Raw genomic sequence first — 13,579 nt, forward strand, 5'->3', positions numbered from 1 at the left:
AATTCAAAATATAAAATATACATAAGTATAATGAAACCCAGTCCCTTCATTTATATTGTAGTGAAACCTTGAGACAACATCTGTCTCTCGGTTTAATTGTGTACGTGGCTAGGGTCGTATAGCTGCTTTATCTCAGAATGCTCAACACATGAAATACCGTTAGTCTTTAATAATAGTTGTCCTTGCGGGGATACCGTTGTCGGCTATGGACACCACGGCCTCTCATGCCCTAGGAGTGCCGGCCGTTTAGGGCGCCATGCCGCCCTAAATGATATAATACTCCGTGCTCTTGCCACCATCCATGTTCCAGCCGTTCTAGAACCAAACGGTCTGGCTCGGGATGATGCCAAGAGACCGGATGGTATGACTTTGGTACCCTGGAGATTGGGGCGGCCTTTGGTGTGGGATGCTACTTGTGTCGACACACTCGCGCCGTCTCATCTTCAGGTTACTAAATCTAAGGCCGTTTTGCTTCAAATGAGGCAAAAAGCCTCAAAAGGCGCAAATATGTAGTTATCGGGATCAAAGTTTACATCAGATGGCAAGTGTGATAGTGATATTGAAAGGAGAGTGAACGCGGGGAACATGGTGAATGGAGCTTTGCATGCCTTTATGAGCAGTCAGAAACTATCCAAAAAGGCTCGACTGGCTGTGCACAGGGGCGTGTTGGTCCCGACATTAATGTATGGGAGTGAAAGTTGGGTATGGCAAAAGAAGCACGAAAGCAGAATAAATGCAGTGGAAATGGGAGCGTTAAGGAGTATGTTGGGTGTGAAATTGAGTGACCGGATAAGGAACAGTGTGATAAGGGAATGTTGTGATGTGAAAGAAGATGTAGTTACAGGAATAGAAAAGGGTATGTTGAGATGGTTCGGTCATGTGGAGAGGATGAATGAAAACAGGTTGACTAAGCAGATATACATAGAGAGTGTGGAGGGAAAGGTCGGGGTGGGAAGACCTAGACGAACATATCTTGATCAAATTAAGGACGTCCTGGTAAAGGGTCAGGTCAAAAGTACCCGAAACCGCCGAGCTTGCATGAAGAGAGTTATGAATGTACCTAGATGAAGCAAAGGAAGTATGCAGGGATCGTGGCAAGTGGAAAGAGGTAGTCTCTGCCTACCCCTCCAGGAAAGAGGCGTGATTTTATGTATGTATGTATGTATGTAGTTATCAGTAATATCTATACTTTTGAACCTTTTGGGGTAGAAACTCTGGGACCGGGGGGCCTATCTGCCCATCAGCTTTTCCGACAATTGTCGAAAAAGCTGATTGAGGTATCTCTTGACCGGAGGGCTGGAAATTATCTGTCTCAGAGAATCAGCATTGCCATTCGAATTGGCAATGCTGCCAGCCTTCTGGGCACATTCCCGCATGTTGATGCTATGCAAGGACTGTACAATTTATAAATTAAATTTTAGTTTGTAGTCATCCTTTTTCTTTCTTTTTATAAGTAGTTTTAGTTTTAATTTGATTATTGCATTGAATTTGATAATTGTAATCTCTATTATTGTCCTAAGATGATTTTCTTCACTTAGGGTTATTCTATTTTTTTTTTAAATAATAAATGCGAAAGTTAGTCTTGAGTGCCACTGCGTAGTGAAAACACGTGTTTATTCTAACCTATTTCAGACTTTTTCAAGTTTAATAATAAAAATGTTAAAAGAAAACGCGGTGGCAAGGAAACGGATGCATATTATGACGCTTGCAACTTTTTGCATCGTTATATCACAGAAACGGTAGCTTTGTTGAAAAAAATTATTGATACCTTTTTATAGATAACTTTATGATCTACAATTTATGTCTGAGGTAATTTTCCGATTTGAAAAACTTACCGTTTTAAAGAAAATTGCGATACACCCATTTTTTACCTTTGACCGTGAGTAAATATTTTTCCTTAAACCGGAATCATGGGGAATTTTGAAATAATGCTTTTGATTGTGTTTTAAATAATTATACTCATTTTCAGCTTGATGGGAATTAATGTAGCTATGTAGTATTTTTTTCATAGTAATTAGTAGCGGCCCGCTTGTGCAGCAAACGGTTCAAGCCAAAGCCGACTTTAGGCGCTACATGTTACGGCGCTAAATCCACTGCGGGTAACGCAACGTGTGTTCGCGGTTCTACAGAACAACGTCTATGGATAAACTGAAAAATTAAGATTTTTTTTTCTTCGTATTTTTTCGGGATAAAAAGTATCCTATTTTACGCCCAGGATAATAAGGTATAATTATACCAAGTTTCATCAAAATCGAACCGTTAGTTTTCACGTGATGCCTGAACATACAGACAGACAGACAAAAATTTTTTTAATCACATTTTTGTGTTTGGTATCGATCCAGTATTTATTTTCCCCTGCTATTTATTTTTTCAATATTTTCAATGTACAGAATTGACCTTTCTACAGATTTATTATATGTATAGATAAGCAGCGCAGCGAGTGACATTTTATAATACTATGGGAAGTTTATTGCGCCATCTAGTGAACAAACAATAACTTAAAAGAGTATTGGATACAAGAATAAAACTCTAGATGTCACTCCTAGGTATTTTTTTAGTATTCAGTCCTCTACTAATTAGAAAAAAAAGAAGTTGACGAATGTTAAGAACTACCTTCTGAAAAATATTTTTTCGTTAAACTTAACTTATATTATAGTAAAATTATAGTATGTCCCAATTTGATCCTGACCTGTCCGGGAAAACAAATTATATCTGTGTGGTTTTTCCCTTAAAAAGGTTAATAAATTAAAGTCACATTTATCCAAATCGTTTATTCAAGCAAATGAACATATTATGAACAAACTATAACATTAAATTTATCTACTTAATGATATTTACATTCCATACCTCGCTTACCTTATAATATCTATATGTAAATACATCTAGGACTCTTATCCTAAACTGTATATAAATGCAGAATACAATTTTAGCACAAGTAACAAACTTGAATCCATATCAAAAATAAAAATTCAAATAATTTGACATAAAACCCGCCCTTCCCATACAAAACGATATTCTGCATTTGTACGTCAATTAATTCTTATAGAACAGTTATTGATAAATTAGTTATCAATAAAGTTGTCATTAAATATAGTAAAAGTGCCGTGTTCGTCGCATTTACAGTGAGGCCGATCAATGAGGCCTACACGGCTCGACACGGCGTATCATGATAAAAAAGATTTTATTGCGAAAAGCGGGATGCGACAGTGTACCAGTGGGCGACAGAAATCACCAATCAGCGTCAAGTCTGCTTTAACATTCATTTGTAAGGCTTTATCCATGTTAAACATATACTTGGGAATAAAATAAATGGAGTAATATTCCTTCCTCATTAGGATTACTTCTAAATGGAAACATATTGACACAAGGACCTCATTTTTCGTGATTTCTGTGTGGTTTAAAAACTCTTGTACATTCTGTGTTTAACCAGCTCAGTGCAAAATACATACATACTGGTAATAGCAAAAATTGATGTCATGTGTCTCATGTATTTTCAAATGTTTATATAATGTAAGTGTATAGCATAGAGCAAAATGGAAGAGGCATTGTAACTATCACAGAGGAAAAGAGAAAACTACGTTCATAGATCATCAATGCTAAAGATTACTATTTAACCATAAGATGGTTGGATTAGGGTAGGATATGTGTGCGTGCGTCAAAAACGCAATAATGAAATTGTTAAGAAATTCTAATAGAAAATAATTTAGAAACTGACCATGTTTAAACATGCAATAAAACCTCACATCTAAACCACGGTGGATAGTAAAACACAGGTACACTCATACTCCCGAAATAGTGCTTCGCTGTGGCCTGTAGTAATACTGAAACTGATGAAATGGTCTTGAAGCCCTGGGAGCCACCGGCCACAGCGGGGCACTACAGCAAAAACATCAACAATCATTGTCATATAAAACTTAAATATAAATTATTCTGCAAATCAGTCTGAGCTAATAAAGATGCCTTAGATTTGTCCATTAGTAATTTATTTCCATACAACTAATTTTAACATTTAATTTAATGGTTTCAAGGATATTTTGTTTCAGACAGGTAATTTTAGTTTGTATGAAAAAGCGCTGACCGTGACTTAGCTAAATAAAAAGGCATCAGTATTAGCTCACAACTATGACTAAAACTAAGAAACAAAGCATTCCCCCATGCTTCTAACGGTCATGTTCACTTTGTGAATCCATCAGTACTAAAACCAGACCATTACAACCATGGTGCACGTATAACACATTTTATATATAACTACACACAGCTGTCTGAATTTGAAAGCAAAAGAATAGTGGCAACTTTATAAGAGGCGGAAGACGGAAAAATCTATACATTTTCAGATCCTACTCAATTTTAAAAGGGGTAACAATAAAATTTATAAAAAAAAATAATTCATAATTTTATGAGTAATCTCTTTTCCTGAAGAGTTAGCCTCTGAGAGTTAAAGAAAGTAATGGAATAAAAGTCTGTATGACATAATCAAGTATTATACAGAGTGCACAATAGAGTTACAAGTTTGTTAAAAACTGGGTCACCAGCATTCATATCTAACTTGTACATGGTGCAAAAACATTGAGTGCTGTAACAACTTTAAGCGGGGCTGCAAGCCATGTGTTCAGACAGCATTATCAATAATATTATTGTTAAGAGTAAATAAAATATTTTAGTCAAAACTCTATGAGGACACTTTCTACACAGACCCATATAACATACAAAAATCATATACTATTTAAAATATATACTATGTTTTGTCCAACTCACGAGTGTTCATACAATTTACAATCAAGATACCTCCGATACTACAACACTGCGTGTTGGCAACTTCACTCATGCTCCACATAAGGACACTAACATTTCACTTAGCTACTGCATCAGCCCTTCACTGCTGTTGATTGGCCTGAGAGGTCTGGCTAGCTGATTTTGTGATAACGATGGTCTGCTTGCCCCCCACACCTGATTTCCCCAGCTGCAAGACATTTGACGGCAGCGTAATGATCTTGTTGCCGCCGACTGTATTAGCTGATACTAGTTTGACGATGGTAGCGCCAGGGGAGATACCTTGTCCTTGAGCCACGCTGACCGGCGCCGATGGCCTATTCTGTACCATTGCGACTTTCGGGACGGTAGCTACGGTCATACCTGTCGATGTTTTCACTAGCGTTACGTATTGAGGAGTGTTGCTGGACTGGGCGTTCGCGCCGGGAGTTTTCTTGATGATGACGGGGATGCCCGCGTTTCCGCCCGCCTGCCGGAGGACTGTGGCACCGCCGGCTCCGGTCGAGGTCGCTACTGTCGCCGTCTGCTCGCCCGACTTGGCGGTCACGATCTTGTAGACCGGCGTCTTCTGTCCACCGAGAGCGCCGCCCGCGATCTGAATGGCCCCGCCGCTGCTCGCTATCACGGGCAGATTACCAGCTCCTAATTTCACAGGAACTCCCGCCGCCACTTTCGTCTGGAGATTGGCGACACCCGCCTGCATCGCGCCACCTGCAGTCTTTACAAGGACATTACTCGTACCAATCTTAACATTGCCCGCGCCTAGTTTGAGTGGGGTGGTCGCGACCTGTCCTACCTTCTGGACACTGTTAGCCGCTATCTTGCCCTGAATATTGGCTGCGCCTATTTTCAGAGGGACCGCGTTGCCGGCGAGTTTGACGGGCGTGCCCGCTCCTAGTTTCACGGGCACCGCGCCGCTCGCGCCAGTCTTCACTTGTACGAAGCGCGGGGTGCCGCCGCCCGCCGTTCCCGAACTTAACACGATCTGCGCATTCGACTGAGCTGTGGAGACCCGCACGGTGCCAGGAGTACCGACTCCGCTGACAATCCTCGTGACGCCTTGTGGTGTGACAGCGGACACTTTAATTTGCTGTGATGATCCAGCTGCTACTGACGCCGGAGATTTAACAATGGTTTTGGCTTGATAAGTTGTTTGTTTTAATGTTGGGGTTGGTGTTATTTTAACTGTTGCAGACTGTATTGTAGCTGGAACCTTGACAGCAGATACGACCTTCTGTGGTGTGGTAAGAACAGGTGGTATAGCAGGCGACGCGGCCGCAGCGAGGGGTCGGCCGGGCACCTCTGCGGTCGGCGTCGGAGGCAGTCCGCTCGATACGGGGGAAGTGAGACCGAAGGCTTTAGTCGCGTCTGGCTGCGAAGCCACGGGAGACGCCGGCGGAGGCGCGTTCACAGGCTCAGCGGCTGCTGGGAAGCGTGCAGGGGTCACCTTGCCACACTTCTGTACTTGCAAAACATAAGTTGTAATGGTGTTCATAGCAGGCCAACATAATTCCAAAGACGTAGTACCAGCACGGACAAGTGCCACACGGCCTGCTTGAGGTGGAACTCCCACTTCTAGATACCAAAGATCTTTGCAACAGATCTGATTATTCCATGTTTTCCTGTAACCATCTCTCCCGGACCAAATGTACAATCTTGTTTGTATTGCGACAGCACTGTGACCGGCCCTGGCTCGTGGAATACACTCTTCAAATTTATCCAGAGCAATGTTATCCCAAGTCATGGACTCTAAGTTCAGAGATGCAAGGGAATTGGTGCATTTCCATTCTTTTTCATGTGTGGCAAGTTTAGACTCGTCTGGTACAAGAGGTACCCAACCTCCATACACATACATGTGATGTCCGATGACAGTTGCAGTGTGAAGGGAGCGAGGTAGGGGTGCTGGGCCACCAACTTCAGGCCGAGACCATGACATACTATCCACATCAAGTACCCAGAGATCACCTAATCGTGATCCGCTCATACCGCCATAAATAATAAGGGAAGATTTCCCCGTATTTTTATCAGTGTAAGACACTCCGCTGTGTGACTCTCTAGGGGGTGGGGATTGACCATATGTCAATGGAATATCCCATACAGTCATAGATGAATTTGGATAGAGTTCCAAAGTGTATAAATCGTTTAAATATCGAGGTATATTGTTCTTGGGGTCATCGCTCTCATTGGCTAGCCCGCCAAATAAGTAAACTTTTCCATTGAGGAGAGTGAAGCTGTGACCGAGTCGGGGACATGGAGGTATACCTTGTTTCGGCGGTAAAGGCTTCAAACGCTTCCATTCCCATCGGGATGCCTGTAGTTCGTACAAATCATTGGAATACTTGCCATACTCCACCATGCCGCCAAACACCAATAGCCGCGTGCCATCCACCACAAATCCATATGCAGCACATCCTGGAGGCACTTCCCCTTTCGTAACAGGCACAAACCACTGGTTTGTAGTAGTGTTGAATACGTGAAGCTCATGAACAATCCCTTCGTTTCCGCCGCCAAAAACTATCATCAAATCTTTTATAGCAACAGCCCGATGGCCATGGCGTGGTCGTGGTTGAGGGCCGGTGGGGTTGTAGACTTTTTGCCACTTAAGTACCGCGTTTTCCTTCATTTTTACTATACATTTGTCACTAAAAAGCTATAAACCGTATGTATCGCAGGGATGCGTATCTATAGCATAGACAATGAGAAACGTCGTAAATAAGCTTGGAAGAAAATATTCGGGTCACTTGACGCTATATAATGCAATCAAATATTGCTTTCTCTTTCTGTCTTACACAATACGCCTATGAGTAAAAAAAAATCACCTCATACAGCTTCTAGTGTATAACAAAAATGGCGTTAGCAACAGTAGTACCAACATTCAAATGAAGTAGCGGCGTCGGACGTCAAGCTACCTTGTCTATGCGTTTTAATAGTTTTAATTTTTTGTGATTTTACCATGGACTCCATGTTAACAAATTCAAATTCAAACTTTTATTTGCATAATATGAGTACAACAAGGTCTTAAATATTATGTATAACAGATCTTCGTATTTACCCTTTCGGATGTTGCAAACATTTATTATGTATTAGTAGACATAAAAACTTATACATAAAGGTACCTACTTAGTATCACATTCTAATTTGAAATCTAATTAGAATTGTTTAAACCAAAAAATAAACTAATAGGAAAGTAAATGTCTATAGATCTGAGATCTGTGATAAGTAGTTTTCCATAGATACAATTATATCGCGTCCTTATTTTGAATCTTAAAATGCTAAAAAGTATACACCTAACACATTTATTAGTCTTTCCCATTGTTGACCTGAATAAAAGAGAAGCAACTGGCATACATATTTTTTTAATTTCCAGACCATCATAGCTTCATATGAAATTATTCACGATTTAAAAATGTAGCATTTATGTAATAACTCAGTATTTAATTAATACTTTTCAATTCTTTACTCATTAACGTTGGAAAGAGAAGGCGGCGAGTAAAAAAACGCGTGGATTGTTGAAAGTGAAAATATTTAGTCTACCCTCTGGGACGGGAATAAATTATTTTGAAAACTTTACCTTATTTATTACCCTATTTTAGTACATACATACATACATACATAAAATCACGCCTCTTTCCCGGAGGGGTAGGCAGAGACTACCTCTTTCCACTTGCCACGATCTCTGCATACTTCTTTCGCTTCGTCCACATTCATAACTCTCTTCATACAAGCTCGGCGGTTTCGGGTACTTTTGACCTGACCCTTTACCAGGACGTCCTTAATTTGATCAAGATACGTTCGTCTAGGTCTTCCCACTCCGACCTTTCCCTCCACACTCTCCTTGTATATCTGCTTAGTCAACCTGCTTTCATTCATCCTCTCCACATGACCGAACCATCTTAACATACCCTTTTCTATTCCTGTAACTACATCTTCTTTCACATCACAACATTCCCTTATCACGCTGTTCCTTATCCTGTCACTCAATTTCACACCCATCATACTCCTTAACGCTCTCATTTCCACTGCATTTATTCTGCTTTCATGCTTCTTTTGCCATACCCAACTTTCACTCCCATACATTAATGTCGGGACCAACACGCCCCTGTGCACAGCCAGTCGAGCCTTTTTGGATAGTTTCTGACTGCTCATAAAGGCATGCAAAGCTCCATTCACCATGTTCCCCGCGTTCACTCTCCTTTCAATATCACTATCAACTTGCCATCTGATGTAAACTTTGATCCTACATGATACATCCATTAAACTTTTAGTACCTAAGAAACAAAATATGAAAGTAATGAAGGTGACCGTAAATAGTAAAGCAAGTGAAACAGTTTGTATACCTACGATAAGTGTAAGGTATTTCCTGGAATTTCCGCGGAAACAGAAAAAGGAATTTTAATTTTTCGTTGGTTAGAGCCGTGGACGTCCTTTAATACTTAAGTAGGTTATATCTCATGGCAAGTCTTATAGTGTATTGTAAGGAAAGTGAATTCAGGGAACATGGTGGATGGAGCGTTGGCATACCTGCACCTAAATGAGATCGGTAATATTCTAGCAAAAGGTAAATTAGAGAATACTACTCGAAACCGACGAGCAAAGTGGGCATGAGATTTAACTTATGTATATAAATTTAAAGGTAATGCTATCAAAAGATTCCACTAAGATGCCATTAGTATTTGAATACTTTTCAATGTTACTTGTGTTAATGTGTAGTAAAAATTCAAATACTTGGTGGATGTTTTATTTTCATAATTATGTAGGTATTAATGTGACCTTAACCTGTGATTTATACAAAGAGAATGTTACAGGGATTGTGGCAAGTGGAAAGAGGTAGTCTCTGCCTACCCCTCCGGGAAAGAGGCGTGATTTTATGTATGTATGTATGTAGAATGTTATGTATCACTAAGAACATTTTTTTATAATTAATTAACTAGCTGTTGCCCGCTACTTCGTTCATCGTATGGCGACATCACTAATATCACATACCAATTGTCAATGATAGCGAAGAAAATATCGCGCTTAGCCAATATCAACGCAGAGTCTAAATCGCGCAAACTAATATTTCACGGATTAAAGGATAAATAAGACCTCCGACTTAACATCGTTGGAGCCGCGGTTCCCCAGGCATAACCTAGCCTGGCGAAAGATCTCTTCCTTTTGGTGGCAGTCGAGTCCGAACTATTGCTCCCGCTACAACGACGCCCTTATCCCTTATCTTGGAAGAAATTTTTGAATAGTACCAGTTTTAAGTTAGTGTAAAGTCAGTAACTAAGTGTACCACATCTGAGTAAATTGGAGCAAGAGTACAAACTTACAGACAGATATAAATTTCATAAGTAAATCATATTTTCGTCTTCAGTTGGGCTGAAATAGATCCGTTATATAAATTTTTTAGAAATCATTTTAATTCCATACCATGAAGTACATCAGTTGAATTACAGTTACTCCTTATAAATAGGTACAATATGAACCCTGTCGGGTTAGTTCAGTTGTTGTTTTTAATATTGTACGAATTGTTAATTTGGAATCATTATGTAGCTAAATAACAAGGTGGCATTGCCAAGGGGCGTTAAGTATTATAAAATGTTTTAGTTTATGGTTGTTTTATTCTACTGTTGGTAGCACTTTTAATAAAAGCGCGCGAAGTGTTGTACAAAAGTAAGAATATTTCGTTACAGATTTTTTATGCATTTATTAATATATTCTACCATCCCTAAATTAAAAATAGCACTTTTCATACGAGTATTTCAACAATTGATCAAATGACGTGATCCCTGTCCGTGAACAACACTTTTTAATTTGTGACTAACCATTAGTTTTATTTAACGTCTATCAATGTCACTGTCAAGTCAAGTCAAGCCAAGCTTGAGCTAAACAAACCTGCAACTGAAGTCAAGAGTAAACAAATCTAAGAAACATTAATTTGAACGCGAATGATTTGATGGTGTAATTGTAGGTATTTTGATGTAAATATAATATCTTTTCTTAATTTTTCTATCTGTGACATGAATGTATTTTCGTTATTCTTTTTCATTCTCCTGGCGTTATCCCTTTGACCATGATCTTGGATTGGGTAGTCAGGTTTTTACACGAAGTGTATTTAAAGCGTCTGACCTCCGTATCATTCGCAGAAGAAGCCAACCCTTATTGGCTAATGATTAGTCATCTATTTCTTTTGATTTTTATCATTTAATCCTTTAATTATTTATACAAATATTAATTTTGATTGACCTTAATCTAATGGTCATGAGGCTGTGCATGGAACAGGAAAGTTCAAATAATGTCTATTCACTTGTGCGGTGAAAATCCCTGTAAGTTGTAAGTATTTGGCCAAAGAAGAGTAGGGAGCGGGGCAGTAATTATGTGGTTTAGGGGTTCACTTAGAAAGAATAGCACTATTAACAGACAGAAACAAGCTTATTTGTTTGCCATGGGTGGAGGAGATGCGGGCATATGCTAGTAAATTGTAAAGAAATATTGTCATATACTTACCCTTTGGCAATACACCATGATTAACTACTGTCATACTTACTTTCATGATGTTACACTTAGTCTTATGATATCCACCGTGTTTATATACATACATACATAAAATCACTCCTTTCTCCCGGAGGGGTAAGCAGAGACTACATGTTTCCACTTGCCACGTTGTCTACATACTTCCTTTGCTTACTTCATACACTTTGGTTACAGTTGCTATGAACTTATAACATTAATAGTATGTATGGAAATTTGAGTAAATGAAATAACCTTAACCTTTGTATTTCCAATAACACAAACAGAGTTGTGGGCAACAACTAGTTGTTTGTAAATAATTTATAATATGAAAACATTAAATTGTTTTATTTAACAAATACAAAGCCTCATATGGGTAAGTCTGAGAATACCAAATTCATTTTCAGGAGATAAGACAAATGTTCTTGAAATAATATTTAGTTATTTGTAGAAAGTCTTCGCTACAAATTTGTTAGGTTTACTTTGTAAAAAAATCCTGATTTTGTGTTGATTTCTCTTTGTTTGCTTAAATTTGTCACTCCTAAACAGCCAGACAAATAAACCAAGTTGTCCTTTATTTAATAAAATGTGCAAGAAAAAAAAACTACAAATTTTATTTTCTCTAGTAGTAATTCATTGAAATGGTTAAAAAAAACATGGAATGGGTATACAAAAAGAAGATGGAAGGGAGTGTGGAGTGAATGAAAGCGTGATTACAAGGAATGTCTTCAATTCTTCTTCTTCTATGTCGAACCCTTATAGCTGAGTTATCTTCTCACGAGGAACTTCTCACTGGCCTGGTCCATGGCCTTCTGGAAGTGGGTGCCCGTGACAGTCCTGATCAATGCCGCTCATTTTGTTGGTGCTCATCCCTGCCCTCTTCGGCTTGGGACATGACCCAACAAAATAAGGTTTTCTAGATTATCAGAGTCGCGACGAGGTATGTAGCTAAGGAAGAACAGGAGTCTGTGGAGCTGCTGAACGTGGTTTATCAGTTTTTTCAAGACTGTTGGCTCTGTCCACACTGCTAATACATATATCTTAATTCTTTACCTGCCCCCGTAATATGGAAAGCGCGACGCCATGTTTATCGCGCGAAAAACTACCGATGTTTGGTTTGTTATTAATTATTATTACGTAAATAAAACGGGACAGTCATAGTTTTTCCCGCTAAAAACTGTCGCGCTGTCATGTTACGGGGACTGAACTACTGCTAGATATAAAGGTAAGATTTAAAATCTATACTTATGTTATAAAGCTGAAGTTTTTTTTATGTTTGTTTGTTAGAACGCGCTAATCTCAGGAACTACTGGTTCGAATTGAAAAAATATTTTTGTTTTGAATAGACCATCTATTGAGGAAGGCTTTAGGCTATATCTATGTCTACACAGTTATGCAATAAATATTTTGAGTTTGAGTTTGAGCTATATAACATCACGCTGCAACTATCAGGAGCGAAGAAATAATGGAAAATGTGAAAAAAAAAAAACGGGGAAAATTATTAATCCTTGAGGACTTCAATGATGCCCAAAATAACTATTCCACGCGGACGAAGTCGCGGGCACAGCTAGTTTCAAATAGTATAGTTTACCTATGCTGAGAGGTTATGCGTGACATTTGGTATACGAGCGTACCTACTCGGATCAATGCCCTTTGAAGTTCACAGTTTGACACGCGCCTCCGTTTAAACCCATTAATTTCCATGTTTGTGTCAGATTAATTTGATTAGTGTACTCAATATCAAAACTAATTTTGTCAAAGTAATGTGCATGTTAGTGGAATAATAGATTTGCGATAGCTACAACCGCGAGCCGTTAAATTGGGTTTTAATTATTATCAATATAGTTAGGTACACAACAATTATATCCATTATTATTTTATGCAAAAGCAGATGATGTATTGCATATTGAAAACATCATTGTCTAATATCATAGTAGGTAATAACTTTAACGCTAGTGCATTACACCGCTATGATTATATTACCGAATGGACAAATGTTTTATAATGTACTTTAATTAACTTAAAACTTATTGGACTGATATTGATGGAATTTGCGTATGCCATGTTAAGGAGAAGAATTAAATAAGAAAAATAAAAAATGGATATTCCCAGGATGAAAAATTCAGTTATCTTTAAAACAAACGAATTTAAATACAAAAGGAGAACGTAAATTTGTAAAAATAATAAACCTGTCCTAATTTACAGGGTGAAAAACTTCGATCAAGTATAACTTGATAAAAATAATAAATTTAGATAATATTAAGCCACATACGCCTTTTATGGCTGGCATTTTAACGGACTCGATAACAACATTAAT

General features: G+C 38.7%; 2 protein-coding genes across 2 annotated transcripts in view; one reads left to right on the plus strand and one right to left on the minus strand.

The window, feature by feature from the left end:
• LOC106140922 (cytochrome b5-like) overlaps window positions 1-13,579 on the plus strand; it is a 92,177-nt gene that overhangs the window by 12,150 nt on the left and 66,448 nt on the right. The window lies entirely within an intron of this gene.
• On the minus strand, window positions 2,757-7,504 carry LOC106138436 (host cell factor 1). Its single transcript, XM_013339585.2, has one exon. It carries the CDS (start codon window positions 7,391-7,393, stop codon window positions 4,874-4,876), a length of 2,520 nt encoding a protein of 839 aa, XP_013195039.2. The 5' UTR covers window positions 7,394-7,504; the 3' UTR covers window positions 2,757-4,873.

The sequence above is a fragment of the Amyelois transitella genome, chromosome 21 (genome assembly GCF_032362555.1).
Source record: "Amyelois transitella isolate CPQ chromosome 21, ilAmyTran1.1, whole genome shotgun sequence".
Lineage (NCBI taxonomy): Eukaryota > Metazoa > Arthropoda > Insecta > Lepidoptera > Pyralidae > Amyelois > Amyelois transitella.